Consider the following 14,123-nt stretch of genomic DNA (forward strand, 5'->3'; position numbering starts at 1 on the left):
CTACCACTATCAACAAAGGTAACATACTACACCCGATTTAAACAAAAAAAGAAAGATTATTAATTCCTGGTATACAACATTTCTAAATTGTATAGAAATACTAAATTCCAAATCTCCCTTACTTTTTGCTATTGCCTTTTTTTTTTTTTTCCTGAAAGAATACGGTGACAGACAGGAGAAATCAATCTTAGAGGTTTTTTTTAAACTGTTGACAATACTAAATTTCCCACTTTTCTATTTTAATATGGAGTCTTTTGTATGTGTGTTGCTATATTACCAATTTTGTTTCCTGCATCAGAGAGCTAAAAAAACATAAAATCGTAACATAATTTTTCTCTCATATCAAGTAATTCCTAATTCCTAGACAATAGAAATAGTAATAACTCATAGGAATTATTTTTTCATAAATTGTAGTTTCTGATTTTACCATGATGTGGTCATTTTTATACACATGCTGATGATTTGGAAGCTCAGCTATTTACTTCAGGACACTTTAAAAGTCCTGGCTCTCATTTTACCGCTTGAACTGTGTATTTTAACCAGTCCTCATAACAAAGAAACGCTTCGTCAAAGACTATTACTATGCTGAGAAAGAACGGCTTATTTTTACAAGTGCTTTCGGCAGTGTTTTGCGTGATGGGAGAAATGGAAACACCCCGCCGGCTGCTGCCGTTTGACAGGACCCCCGGGCGCTGAGCGGGCGCTGCCACACAGATGCCTCCCGGCACCTGCCCAGCTGAGGCAGCAGTGGCAGCGGTCGCACCAGCACTGGCTGCCCATGGGCCTTCTCTTTGAACTCAGCATCCTCCAGCCATGAAAAGCCTTTCACAGGGGTGTGTCTTCATTTTTGTTTCAGGATATATGGCCACACTGCCAACAGCATGATCCCCAGTGACCTCTGGGGGCTTTGGATTAACCTTTATGACAGCAAAACCGTCATAAATGCGTGTCATGTGCATGACAACAATGGCAAGGAAAAGAAATAGGAGGGTTTTCTGAAATGTAAGATGAAGACAAAACTTTTGCCTTTGCTGAACGCAAATTCTTCCTACTTCCAAGTCCCTCATCCTACCCTATCTGTGTTTCTTTTTAACTGAAAGCATATATAAATCTCTGTCTACAGAATGAAAACAGCTTGACAAGTTATAATATTATTGAAAGAAAAAAAAAACCTACGACACTTAGAATCCTGGTATCACCTGAAATAGATATGGAGCAATAACATTTTCATCTTATTCACTCGCATAAAAGTTGAATTCATGTTAGCAATATTAAGAGTAAGAAACATGTACTACTGACTATGTTAGTCAATCACAACGAAATGCACCCTTGCTGGTAATGCTATAGAAGATTTTAGTGTGTAACCATTGTTTCTTCAACTAGATTTACTGAAAGATTTTTAAAACGGCACCTGTCGAAAAAATTCTTCCATCAGGGCCATGGTCCACCGGTAGTGCAGTTTCCAGGATTTTGCTGGATGGCTTATATCTGCTGCATGTAGAATCAAAGACATGGCTTTGGCTTTGTCTATCCTGTCAAATCAAGGACATGCTCCAATTATCTTAGAACAAAAGCAACTAGTTAACGTCTTTACTTGAACATGAGCTCATTTAAAGACTATAGATAAAGAGCAGAATGGAAAATAACCTACCCCTCTGTCTGCTGTAGAGTATGTCGCATCGTTTTAATTTGCTGAAAATGACCCGACATATCTGTAGACAAAACCATCTCAATGACCAAGCTACGCAACTCCCTAAGAATAATTAAAAGCAAAATGACTTATTACAATTCATTTATTCTATGTATGGAACATTTGTTTAAGCAGCACTTGTTAATTTATAACAACCCACGTTTTCTATTACATTTTAAAAAGCTTTTAAATAAATTATTAACAACTTGAATGTTGTATCCTAAAGGGATTCTGTGGAAGCAAAAAAAAACCCATGCTGCAATTATTATTTCAAAGTCATGCTGTTTCGTAATTCCTCTTTTCTAGCATATAAACTAAAATTACATGCAGTTCTATCACCCATTATAATTCTTTCCTTTTTTCCCCCAGCATTAGAGTAACAAAAAAAAAAAACAGTTGCCTTTGGCCCCACCACCACAGGAGAGGACATACTAATGTCTTGTACTACTGTTCTCATCCTAGTGCAGAACAGGCCCAACACTAAACCTAGTAAGAAGCCTGTGGAGACACTTAGAAGGGCAAGAAGTGTTACACTGGAAATGCTGTGAACATTATGCCAATATTATGAACATCATGTCATACTCCCTTCACCTCAAGAACTCCTTAATGCCTATTACATGAGTCAGAACAAGTTCAGGCTTCACAGTTTATCTGTATCTTAATATTGTGGTCAGAGACGATGCTTCTCCATCATCTTTCTATTAAATTAATATGAAAATAGTAAATTATCAATCATGTGAGAAAGTTTATTAATTATCATGGTATATGAAAGTACATTATTTTTGTCATCAGTAATTACTGATTTGGAATATACACTTTCCTTGAGGTAGAAGGATTGTTTTTAGACTATGCAGGAGTCCATCAGCTCTTTATTAACCTGCTTTTTACATGGCCCAAAGGGATTTACATGCAAAAGATGGTTGCTTCTAGGTATTGGGGGTGGGGAGAAATCAACTACATTAAATCTTTCTTTATGTAGCATATCTTCTGGAGTACACCTCCAGTCTTAAGGATGGTCTTCTTAGAATACCGAGACCTGGTACAATGTGGCAAAGAACTGATAATGCTGGTTTACTATTAGTCAAAGAATCAAATACAACAGTAGAAACCTGCTTTAGGATTTCTCACCGATATTTCATATTTTATCCCTATCTTTGATTTACTTAACAAAGCACTTTTTCAAATAAATATGTTTTAAAGAAGTAACTTGCAGTTTTCTTTAGGGAGGTTATGGTTGTTTTTTATAAAAACTATCGAGACTGCTTGTGAGCCAAATTAATTGCATATTTAAGTTGATATCCCTCATTGATTTTTGTGTATTTATTCCTGATTTGCTTTGATGTAACAGGATAAAGACTCAGCCCTCTCACTTTTACTCAAATAATAATATGCAGCCATAGCAACTTGTGCTTAGAAAATGCCTTACCTTATCTGACCTCATAATAAGACACTAATTAATTTGCATCCCAACTGTTCCTCCTCCACATTGCTTTGAAACTGTACTTTTCAAACATAGCCAAACCCATTAAAAATAAAAATAAAGAACAGCTAGACACCGCATAAAAACCGAGGGCTCTGCATTGTTAAATCCTGTTATTTTTAAAACTGAAAATAATTACCACTCTCTTTTCTACAGGACACTTTCCTAGGAACTTTATATGTCTGAACTTTCTTTTAAGAGTAATCAGAAATAAGCCCACTCCTACTACACAAAACACAGAAGCAAATTCTGCCTGTAGTATATTTACATTGCCACGGCGGGTGACAAACCCAAATTCTGACCTCCATCCCCTCAGGAGGGATGTAGCACTGTTCTCTTCCCACACTTGGGAAGATTTCGGGCCCCACGCCTGCCCTCCTATTAGCCACAGAGAGATGGAAAGTCCAGAACTGACAGGGAAACAGGAGCTTTACTAGAGAAAAGAAAGCTCAGACTACCATCATTGCACCCTTTCAGACTCAAACCATTCCCAAACCATTTCTGGGGGGAAAAGACCCTCTGAACCTCAGGATCAAAGGCTACTTCAGTTGGTCTTATAGACAGCTCCTGGAGAGAAATCACTGCCCATTTCATTAATTAGTCCACAGGATAATATAGTCAGCCCTGTTAATCCTAGCCAGGCAAAACAATATGTGGTTGTTGCAATCTTTAGTTCTGTGATGAAAAATATAACAGCATTCATGTACACCACATAGCAATTTCTTTGGGTCCAAATATAGTTGAAACAATATTGATTTTGTGCACACACGCTCCATAAGTGAGCAGTCATGTCCTGTGTCCTCTTTTTTTCTTAGCTTTCCCGTATCTATATGTCCTATGGGTAGGACACTGTAAACAATAGTTGTGTGCAAGATGATGGGAAAAAATGACATGAATGATACTGTGATAAACAACAGAAAAGGAGCAGCACATGAATTTCTCAAGAAAGTAGTTAACCAATAACCTGAAAGCAGTTTGGCCTGGATTAATCCATGACAGATATTTAGTAATCTGGATGCTAATGCTAATGGAAGCAAGAGCCCAGGAACAGGGCAAGTTGAGCAGAAGCAAGTTGGGAGCTGAAGACCTAAGAACCTTCTTGCAAGCTACGGCAGTCCTACCTTCCCCAGACAGAAGATTCCCAAGTGAAGGAGTGAAAGAGAACCAGCTTAGGCTTGATATAATGCATATTGTTTCGTTACTCTTTTTATATAATCTGGCAATATATCAATGTATGCCCTACGAGTGGAATGGTTGGAGGTCTCAGTAATGCCTGTCCACCTGTAATTGTTGGCATACCGCACAGCAGAGGCCTGGTAAATCAAAGGACAAAGGGGGAGAAAAAGGAATCCCTGTTTTGTTATTTGGGGAGCTCAGGGAGAGAAAAAAGGTGAATGTGGAAAATTGGAATTTTTTTTTTTTAGAGTGAAGAGTGAGAAATGACTATGAATGTCACATGTGTTATCCACAAAGGACGTCCTCATCAGAATGCTGGCAGCATTTCCCTGCTCAGGCCCAAACCCTATGTTTTAAACTTAATTGAACTTGACAGTTTATTAGCGCATTTATGTTCTTAACACTAACACGTAGAAAGGAAAATGTAATACTATAAAGCATTCTCATTCACTTTCCTTTATGCTGCTGAAATAATTAGCAGAACCACAGTTTAAATAGGCAGGGGTATTAAATTAAAAAAATATATAATCATTCCAATTCAAGAAAACAGATCTGACAGTAGTTAAGAAATTAATCAGCGCCAGGAGGTACATTAAAAAGTTGAACAAATTATCATTTAAATTTACTGCCAATTTGCTTCAGTGCAAACTTCAAAACTGTTAGTCTAATAGCATGAATTTCAATAAAGATCCAAAAAGTTCACTCTAGTAATAATTTGAAAATTGAAAAGCTTCTTTCAAGTGGCTAATATATCTGTCATTGCACTGATGAACAATTGCATCCGATGACAGGGTAAGAGGAATATTTTTGAATATTACAAATGAATACCAAGGGGCCATGATTTCTAAGGCTGAACCTCTAAATTAGGTAACATACCACAGTTCCACAGGTTGTGCAGATTCTCAGACTGTCACTTTAGAAGTTACAGCTTTGTCTGAAAGTCCATGCTGTAAGCGCCTAGCGAAGTGACTAAACATGGCACTGAGTGTCCTAGCTTAGCTGCTTGAGCTTATTAATCAGGTCTCATATGCCTCTTCTAGATTGCATTGAACAGCCCCACAAAGAGGTCCAGAAATTCTACTTTCTCTGGTTCCCGAATCCCACTGACTTTAAACAGGCTGCAAGGATGCATGAGTGGATGGCACCTGTGCAACCACTTTATACAAACAAAATGCACAAAGCTAAAATAAATTGCTCCAGGAAACCCAGGCTGGATTACAGTGAGAGGAGACTGAAAAGCAAGTACAAACACATCTGGATTGAACAACTCCTGAAAAAACATGTTAGTTCATGGTCAGTCCAAAAACCAAAGAGAAAAAAATGCACCAGAAGAAGTGAGAACAAAGGGTCCAGAACTGTAGGAAGACCAAGTGCTTTGTGCAGAGAAGAGTATTTTGGAAATATGCAAATAGTCTATAACATGCCTCTCTCTATTCTGTTGCAGTCCACCACAGCTATGTGCCATAAACATCATACATCCAGAAACCGCATGCTCCTCTTTCCATTGGGAAATCTTTTCTTTCACAGGAATTTCCATTTTATAACTCTTTCCCCCCAGGGACATAGCAAAAGGGAATGACTGGGGTGCACTGTGCTAACTGGCAGCTACGTTTCTGTCAGCTGGAGCAACTCATGTTACTGCAGGGAGTTCCCAAACCACATTGATTTATGGTGGTCTTCAGTGACTAAGGATCCAAGACTGTGGAAGCACGTAAGTGTCTTTAAGCCATCTTTATTCAGTCCTGAACTGAAATTCAACTGTATCAGAAGTTCTTCCCCTTTCTATCTGGAAGCATTCTCTGGTAGGACAATGCATGAAGCTACGCCACTACAATAAATAAACTCACTGTAACAAGTCTGAAGATTTGAAAATTTTTACCTGTATACAATGAAGGTTTTCAAAGACAAAAAAAAAAAAAAAAAAAAAAAAGTACCAGTCTCTGATGGCTGTCTAGCGGCACCGAACACTTTCTTCATAGTCAGTGGCTAGGAAAAGGGTCACAGAGACCAAACTACTCTATCAGCCCCAAAGGAATTCCCAACAGAACAACAGTGACTCACGCTGGCAATGAAAATCTGACCGTGTAAGAGAACTCTTGCTCAAGTTTACAATCTATTTCCAGAGATTGTTCTCCAGAACTAAATTTATAATTAGAACTTCATGATAACTAGATGCAAATGATTATCCTCTGAGAAGATGGGAAAAGTGTATGATTCCTCTCTCACATTACGTTAAATAAAAAAATACTTTGATATTAAGTATTTTGGAACAACTACAGAAAAATACTGAATGGAAAGCCAAAAGGGTCAGCAGTCATGCATTCAGTGAGACTTTTATTTAGGGATTATCTGATCATGTAAAATAGTAAAATGTAATGTAAGTCTACCACGTAAATAAGTCTTTCACCTTTAAAAATACACCAGGCCAAAATTTGCTCTCATATTCACATATTCCTTCATAAATATATAGTTTTGTGAAAAATACAACAAAGCAGACTATAGGTTTATTTGTAGTGGCATCATTGACAGTGGCAGATTTTCCTGGAAGCAGAATATTTTATCTGGCTTTACAGTCCAGTTATTTAAAAGTTATTTTAGGGGTCTCTGAATGATAGCTATATTCACAGAAACACACAGAAGTCTTATAATTTAAGTGTTATATATACTGATCTGTGTTATAGAAAGATAATAACATACCTTTCTTAACAATGGAGAAAGCCATAGCTCTAACACTTGTTCACTTTGATCTTCTAGATCTTGATATTTGTGACATGTCAGTTATGATCCTGATTCTTTTGGCTGGTAAAATTTTCTTTAAGAATTACATTAAAAAATAAAAAGGAAAACAGGATATTTCTTTACTGTAGCTGAGCCTTTACTTGATAATTCACTTTTTAATGTTTAGCCAAGATGCAGCTATGCTGTGCTATGCCACACAGCAGAAATCCCAGAGGCAGTAGTGGCCAAGCCGGCAGTACAGTGAGACTTTGCACTGAGGTTTTAACCTACTGTTAGACAAAGATAACCTAAGTCAAGAGGTTTCACCGAAGAGCTATCTCACCTGAGACACTGGCCGCACAGTCCAACATTGCGGCTCATCAACACACACCTCACTTAGAAAACGGTATGGAGTCTCCCATAAAGCACTTCTTTACACTACGGCAGCTTTCCCGAAGCTCTGAATATCCATAACTCCCTCCAGTGCAAGTTTTTCCTTGTAATTTGAACTCTTAAAATAGACCCCACAGGACAGGAGTTTTTTATTATTTTTACGTAATGGAATTACGCTTGAATGTTACAGCAGGTCTTACCTCCAGTCATCTTTGGTTAAATTTGCCAGGATGTTCATCTCTTCTTCTTGCATGAGTCTATAAGCAGCACTCACATGATGATTTTCAAGAACAGAACGATCATTGTACAATATTGCAACATCTGACCTAGTTTCAAAAAAAAAGCACAGTTTGCAATAGAATATTCACGATGGCACTGGACCAATTAGGAATGTGTACTCTTGATTATATATCCAAGTATGTTTATTTGTTCCTACAGAACAGATAAAGTTTCCACCCTAAAACCATGAAAATTTATCATCATCATTGCCACCGTATGTATTGTTTGGAGGAAAGCCATATTTCTAAATGTGTAACATTTTATTTTTATAATATAACTGTGAGAATGTTCTATGAGGAAAGCCTTGAGCTCCTTGATAGTAGATAGGATTGTACAACAACAGAAATGTTAAAATTAAGCTACTCAAAAGTATTCTTTGACAATACAACCACTTAAAATGCAACACATTCACCAACAGAGGGAGTGCCCCAAATAGCATGGGTTATAAAGACGCTTGTGCCTCTATTCTGAGATCTGCTTTGGCTCATGTGGCTCATAATCTGAGAAAGAGCTGTATGTATTAAAATGCCAGGAGACCTTTTATTTCATATGCTTTAAATGGATGCCATGTTTTGTCAGAAAATAAGCTAAACCTTGAGCCTCATAACAAAGGATTACATTAAATTGCTTTATAAAGCCAGAACCTTACCACAAAGTTAATACCAGTTTGTTAGTAATGGCAAATTTATGTTAAGCCATGACAGTATCCTTTCACTCACAATTAATTAGACAGAGACGAGCCTACAATCACTGGAGTTACATAAAGATTCTCACACAATTTGATACAGTATGGATTTAAAACACATAGCCTCAAACTTCAAGAAGTCTCAGGGAATTTATTTCTCCCTGTGATCTGACTTGCTAAGCAACCTCAGGTTTCCCCTCCCTGCTAGCTCCCTGCTCTGCTAAAACTGTTCCTGAGTACTTCCATTTGGACCGGAGGCGACTGACAATTGTGTGCTAGAAGACAGGTGTGATGATTTAGCAGCTCAGCTTACAAAGACGTTAATGAGCTAAAAATCAAACCCCTTGGTCTGGTGAGCAATAGCAAATATTCACTGTAATCACTCACAGGCATGGTATAGTGCCAAGGAATCTAAAAAATTAAAACTGGATTGGAAAGTTTACTTAGAGGAATAAAGCATATCCTACTGAAATAATTAGTATGTTTATGTCAATAATCTTAGTAACATCATGGGAAAATCTGTGATCTGCCAATCGCTTAGGCGCACTTTGACCCGCATAGCTAATCATGGCTGGTTTTAATCACTGCTGAGATTTGACATGACTATGAGGGCTATTTCATTTGCTTTTCTGAGGCAAAAGATGCTGGAAGCATGGCACAGGGATATCATGTTAGGGTCAAATTCCACTAGGAGGGAAGAATGAGCTGCATCACAAAACAAATACCTGTTGGCAAGTATGTACATGTAAAAGTCAAAGTTTAACAGCTTAATTCATTTTCCACTTTTGCAATACTTCAGAGCAAAATATTAAGGACAAAAATAGAAAAGTAATATAAACTTGGAACTAGAAACTGAAGTTTATTTTTATCCAGACTATGCTGAAGAAGAGGATTATGCCTTTATTTCAGCTGTGGATCTAGAATTTGTTCACTGTTGAAGGGCATATCCCAATGCACAAGAGTGTCATGGGTTTAATTTAAATGCAGCCCTTGGGCACTTTATCTGTCTAGGTAAGTGGCAGGATGCTTCTATTCATTTTTATGCCAAGGAGTCTTGGAGATCCATAATGATTTACACCCTAGCTTAGAGCTGTTTCGTTAGAACATGCCAGTGCTTTGCTGAGAATTGCTGAAAAAGAGCTGAATCTTCAGCTGAGGATACAAAGAACAAAGTATAGCCACGTGGGAGAGAACAACGTGTCATACTGGGTTAAGTATCAGGCACACAACCTATCATCCACTAAAGGATTGGTCAGTGATTTTCCTTTGATGAGCTGAAAATACTTTAGTGGAGACGTATATGTTACCGTCCTGGACCAGAGGCTAAGATGACAGGCTCTGCCTGAATGAGAATATAGTTAGCTTGACTTTCAAACTGGATTTCTTTCTAGAGGATTAGCTCATAACCACTGTGGATGTTCAGAAAACCGTACTAGGAGAGGATTCTTGGCAAGGAATTTTAAAAACCTACTTGAAGGTCTCTCCCTGTGTGCTAGGACCCTGCGGTTTAATACACTGAAACAAAATGTACGTAGCACCTTAAATGAGTGTAGATACATTGCTGAAAGTGAAGTATTTTTCTGGGGACACCATGAAAGAAAATTCTTAATCAAAAGTATCAGCATTTAAGACAGCAAATAAAGGGGCAAAAGACAGGTAAAGTACTTCAAAATTTTCAGCATGGTGGGCATTCTTTTACAACAGTGTTCTGAGATATCAGCTCCTAAATATAAAGATTTCATTTCAAATACTATGGAGTTTTTTCCTTACTTTTCCAACTTTACAGAGATCCCATTGACTTTATAGAGGTCAAGGAATCAATTCATAAAATCAAGAACTATCTAGCTATTTCCTGGCCGTATTAGTAAGAAGTATGAAACATTTCAGACAAATGAACAACAAACTTCAGATATGATACCCTGGGGACCACTTTACTTACCTTGTCTGAATATGAAAATTGTTTGTGGTCCCAGTATGTTCATAATCATGGACTGCAGCTGCAAAGATCATTGCCAAAATTTCCAGTTCTGTGAGCCAGTGCTAGTAAATGAAAAACAAATCTTAGTCCCATTTTCTATAAGAGCCTATTGGAGTAAAAACTACAGTACTGAAAATGTTTTGCATTACCTTTGACTTAAATAAGCCTTAATCTTTTCCTACTGCAGCTGACAAAATATATCCATAAAACTTAAATATTATATAGTAAAATAACTGTTTGTAGCTATTATGATTTCTCTAAGACAAAGTTAAAGCCCTTATGATCACTAGCAAAGTAAATATTGACTGTACAAAAATATAAGAAGTTATCAAGAAAATTGTGTGATATACTTTGGAGCAGTTTTGAGTAGGAAGTATATAATCCGCTAGCCAATAAACGGCACTTGACAAATTATGGTAAATTCATCTAAAAACTTGATACAAAGTTTTACACTTTTAATTTGTCTTTTAGTGAACAAAATAGGTAGTTCACAATACTTTATTAGGTACAGCATCAGCATTAAGTATATTTTACCGGTATTACAGTATTAAAATCAGACCAATGGGAGGCTTTTCTGTACTAACTTATACCATACTCTGCACTGTAAGGCAAAAATATAGTGCTTAAAGGTAGTATACAGTTATACAGAACAAAAGATAGGACAGCTCATCTTCTATACAAAATAATAATCACCTAGAGTTTTATGCAATTTTATACCTCTTCCTAACTGATGCTGTTCTGTTGCTCTGTTTGTAAAATCACCTTTGTTGTTTTACTCTTCTGTTTTCCTGAATGATAAATCAACTTTTAGGAGAAAATTTACTCCATCTAAGAATGGGGGTAGAAAAATCATATAATAATTAACCCCCACAGTCATAGGACTGATTTCATCAAATGCCAATCAAGCATTTCCATATATATTTCAGATTTTTTAAGTGTAAAGTAAATTTCTACACTAAAGGATCTAAAAATGATCTTCATCCTTATGCACCCATATATGCGCATACATGTAAATGAATGCTGTGTGGGTGATGTCATACAAGATGTATAAGCTCCCATAAGCAGTACAATCTTTTCAAAGAAGAAGAAACCAGTCAAGATTCATAAGTAGTGTGAGAACAATAAAATAGGTCATTAAGAGACAAAATAAGACTGCTGAGGAACAAAAAGTACTGGCTGGTTGGTGAAGCTATATAGATTTAAAAAGGGCACAACTGAGGAATGAGAAAGTACTGTAAGCAGTTCCAAAAATAGAAACGATGACCTTCATAGTATTGTGTGTCATAAGAAACCAGGCCATGAACTAGTACTGACTTTCACAATGTTTTCAGCATACCAATGGAATAGAAATCCAGAAATTACCAGTAACTAAAACTAAACATAAACATTTTCTTTAAGCTGCCTTTTCAAAAATCAGCTTTTTTAGCAACCAAAAGAGTTGCTAGACAATCCATCTATAATTAGAAGAGAGTTCCTTACAGATGATATCTATCGGCTACAGAGAATCTTCGTATGGTACTATATGAGAGCAAGTATTGTAGATACTGTAGCTGTACAATCAAAATTCAGTTCAGTATTCAAATCAGTGAATCAGAGAACAACTTTAGCTAAAGGCTTTCTAAAGAAGCAGGAGACAGCTCTTTGAGAAAGAGAAGGCATTTTTTTTTGAAGGGAGGGGGAAAAGCAGCCTCTGGTATTTGGAGATCTGGTAGGCTCCAAACGGCTGGAACTTACTTTCTAGGTGGAAAATATTATGCTATTCAGGTGTAATGCCTATTGGAAAAGATCTCCTCTATTCAGAGGTGTTTTGGAGTATTGTAAATTGTTTCTAAGTAAAAAGATCATATTTCAACTTTTCATGAGCTCTCGTTGGAACTATTCTTTTAAACAATGGTAGAGTAAAAAATGAATAAGAAATGGAGTCTCACAATACACTTATTAACAGGGAAGACATTTTTTCCCTTAATTTGAGCAATACAGGTATGTGGGAGGGGAAAAAGAGATGGTGGGAAGATGATCGATGACTCAAAAGTTCTTAACAAGATGTGTTCCCTGGGACTTGGATTCTTAAATCTTTACCAAGTTGCACACTTCATAAATGCATTTGTATCATCTGCGGTTTAATCACATGGTGGTGGGGAGGTTAAGAGATTGTCTGCTGTATGATATTTAACTTTCTAACACATATCAATCTGAGATGGCTGGATCTTCCTTTTTTTCAGATGGACAGCCAATACCTTTTGAAAAACATAATGATAATTTTATGTCTTTAAATGAGCTATGGATATGAATATGAATATGTGAGTTATTCTTCACTGAAGTCTTCTCTATAAGCTTATAGGGAAGCATAAGCTCTGACCAGCTAAACATTTTGGCAAATGTTGAAAAATGGCTGTTTTCCCAGCACCTATAAAAGATGCAGAATGTATGACTTCACTAACAGATATTGTAAAAAGGACTTTCTAAAACCCAGCTTTTTGAAACATTTGCTTCAGCACATCTTTCAGAAGTGAACAAGACAGACAGCACTGCTTTCCAAGGTTGGGGAGTGAATATCAGCTCCTTAAGATACAATGAAAGCACAAGAACTCCAAATCACATGTCAATCTGCAAAACTCTCAGAGGCATTCGATATAGAATTGCATCAAAGGTAAGTGACTCATTCCACGTATTTGTTAGAAGATATAATGGAGTTAGAAGAGGTGTTACAACAGACATAATCTGAAAACAATTAGCTTGAGAACCCAACTTCAAATTGTTACGGAGTAAGGTTCTGTAAGGCTGAAGTTAACTACATGAAGGGAAAAAAATCCCCAAAAGACAAATAGAACATTTGTGCACTATACTGATAAGATCTCAAACTACACATGACATTTGGGACAGAAATAATTTGCAAGCTGTGGAATCACTAGGGCTTCTTTCAAAGAACACTGATTTCAAAAATTTTTCTCTCCAAAAGTGCTATGAAATTGTTTCACGGCTCCACAAATACAAATCAGACGCTGTCTTTTTTTTTTTTTTTTTCTTTTTAAAGTGCATTCATAGTTGAAGACAAAACTCTTCAAAGGGTCATTGGCAGAATCATCCATTTTCTTGGAGTCAGGTTTAATTTTTGTCTAAGTAGACTGAGAGTAAGTAAGGAGACTTCCATTGCTGGAATTAAATCAAATTGTTTAGGGTAAAGATCTTTCAACAGATTCAGTTCAGTTTCAAAGATGTTTAGATATTGCAAAAGTGCAAAGCCACTGCAATCTCCTGTCTACTACAGGCAAGGGCACTGTGCAAGGGCAGCCCTAAGGAGGTTATCATCCTGAAGAACAAGCAGCTGCAGAGTGCTTGCGTAAGCCTGCACTGCTTCAGTACGTCTTTCAAGGGCCAAGCCCTCAGCAGATACTAAGTTTCCTTGCCTGATCACACCTCCCAGGCACCGATGTGGAAGGGAAAAATTCTCGCCTGCCCACTCCTGCATATGTATTGCTTTTAGTATGATACATAATCCCAAGCCCAGAGAACGAAAAGCAAAAAGGATTTAGGGAGGATTTTTTTCCCCCTTTTTCCTCAGCATTGGGAGTATTTTAAGCTGGAGGAACTGTTAAGATGATGTAAAGTTCAGAGCCTGAATGCTAGTTTGATCAGAATCCCCATTTGAATAATTTTCAGGAAAGCATAAGAAGGGACACATATACATATTTACCCAAAAGAGCAGAGAATCTGAGAAAAGAAG

At 37.0% G+C, this 14,123-nt stretch overlaps 1 protein-coding gene across 5 annotated transcripts in view; it reads right to left on the minus strand.

Moving 5' to 3' along the window:
- The window catches only part of PDE1A (phosphodiesterase 1A), a 157,562-nt gene that overhangs the window by 31,119 nt on the left and 112,320 nt on the right, over positions 1 to 14,123 (minus strand). For all 5 annotated transcript variants that reach the window (XM_064515040.1, XM_064515043.1, XM_064515041.1 and 2 more), the window contains exons 7-10: positions 10,361 to 10,461; positions 7,658 to 7,783; positions 1,652 to 1,753; positions 1,412 to 1,532 (exon numbers count right to left, since the gene is read on the minus strand). In XM_064515040.1, the coding sequence (XP_064371110.1) occupies positions 1,412 to 1,532; positions 1,652 to 1,753; positions 7,658 to 7,783; positions 10,361 to 10,461 (450 nt within the window). The remainder of the gene's footprint in view (positions 1 to 1,411; positions 1,533 to 1,651; positions 1,754 to 7,657; positions 7,784 to 10,360; positions 10,462 to 14,123) is intronic.

This window comes from Dromaius novaehollandiae, chromosome 7 (assembly GCF_036370855.1).
Source record: "Dromaius novaehollandiae isolate bDroNov1 chromosome 7, bDroNov1.hap1, whole genome shotgun sequence".
NCBI classification, from domain to species: Eukaryota; Metazoa; Chordata; class Aves; order Casuariiformes; family Dromaiidae; genus Dromaius; species Dromaius novaehollandiae.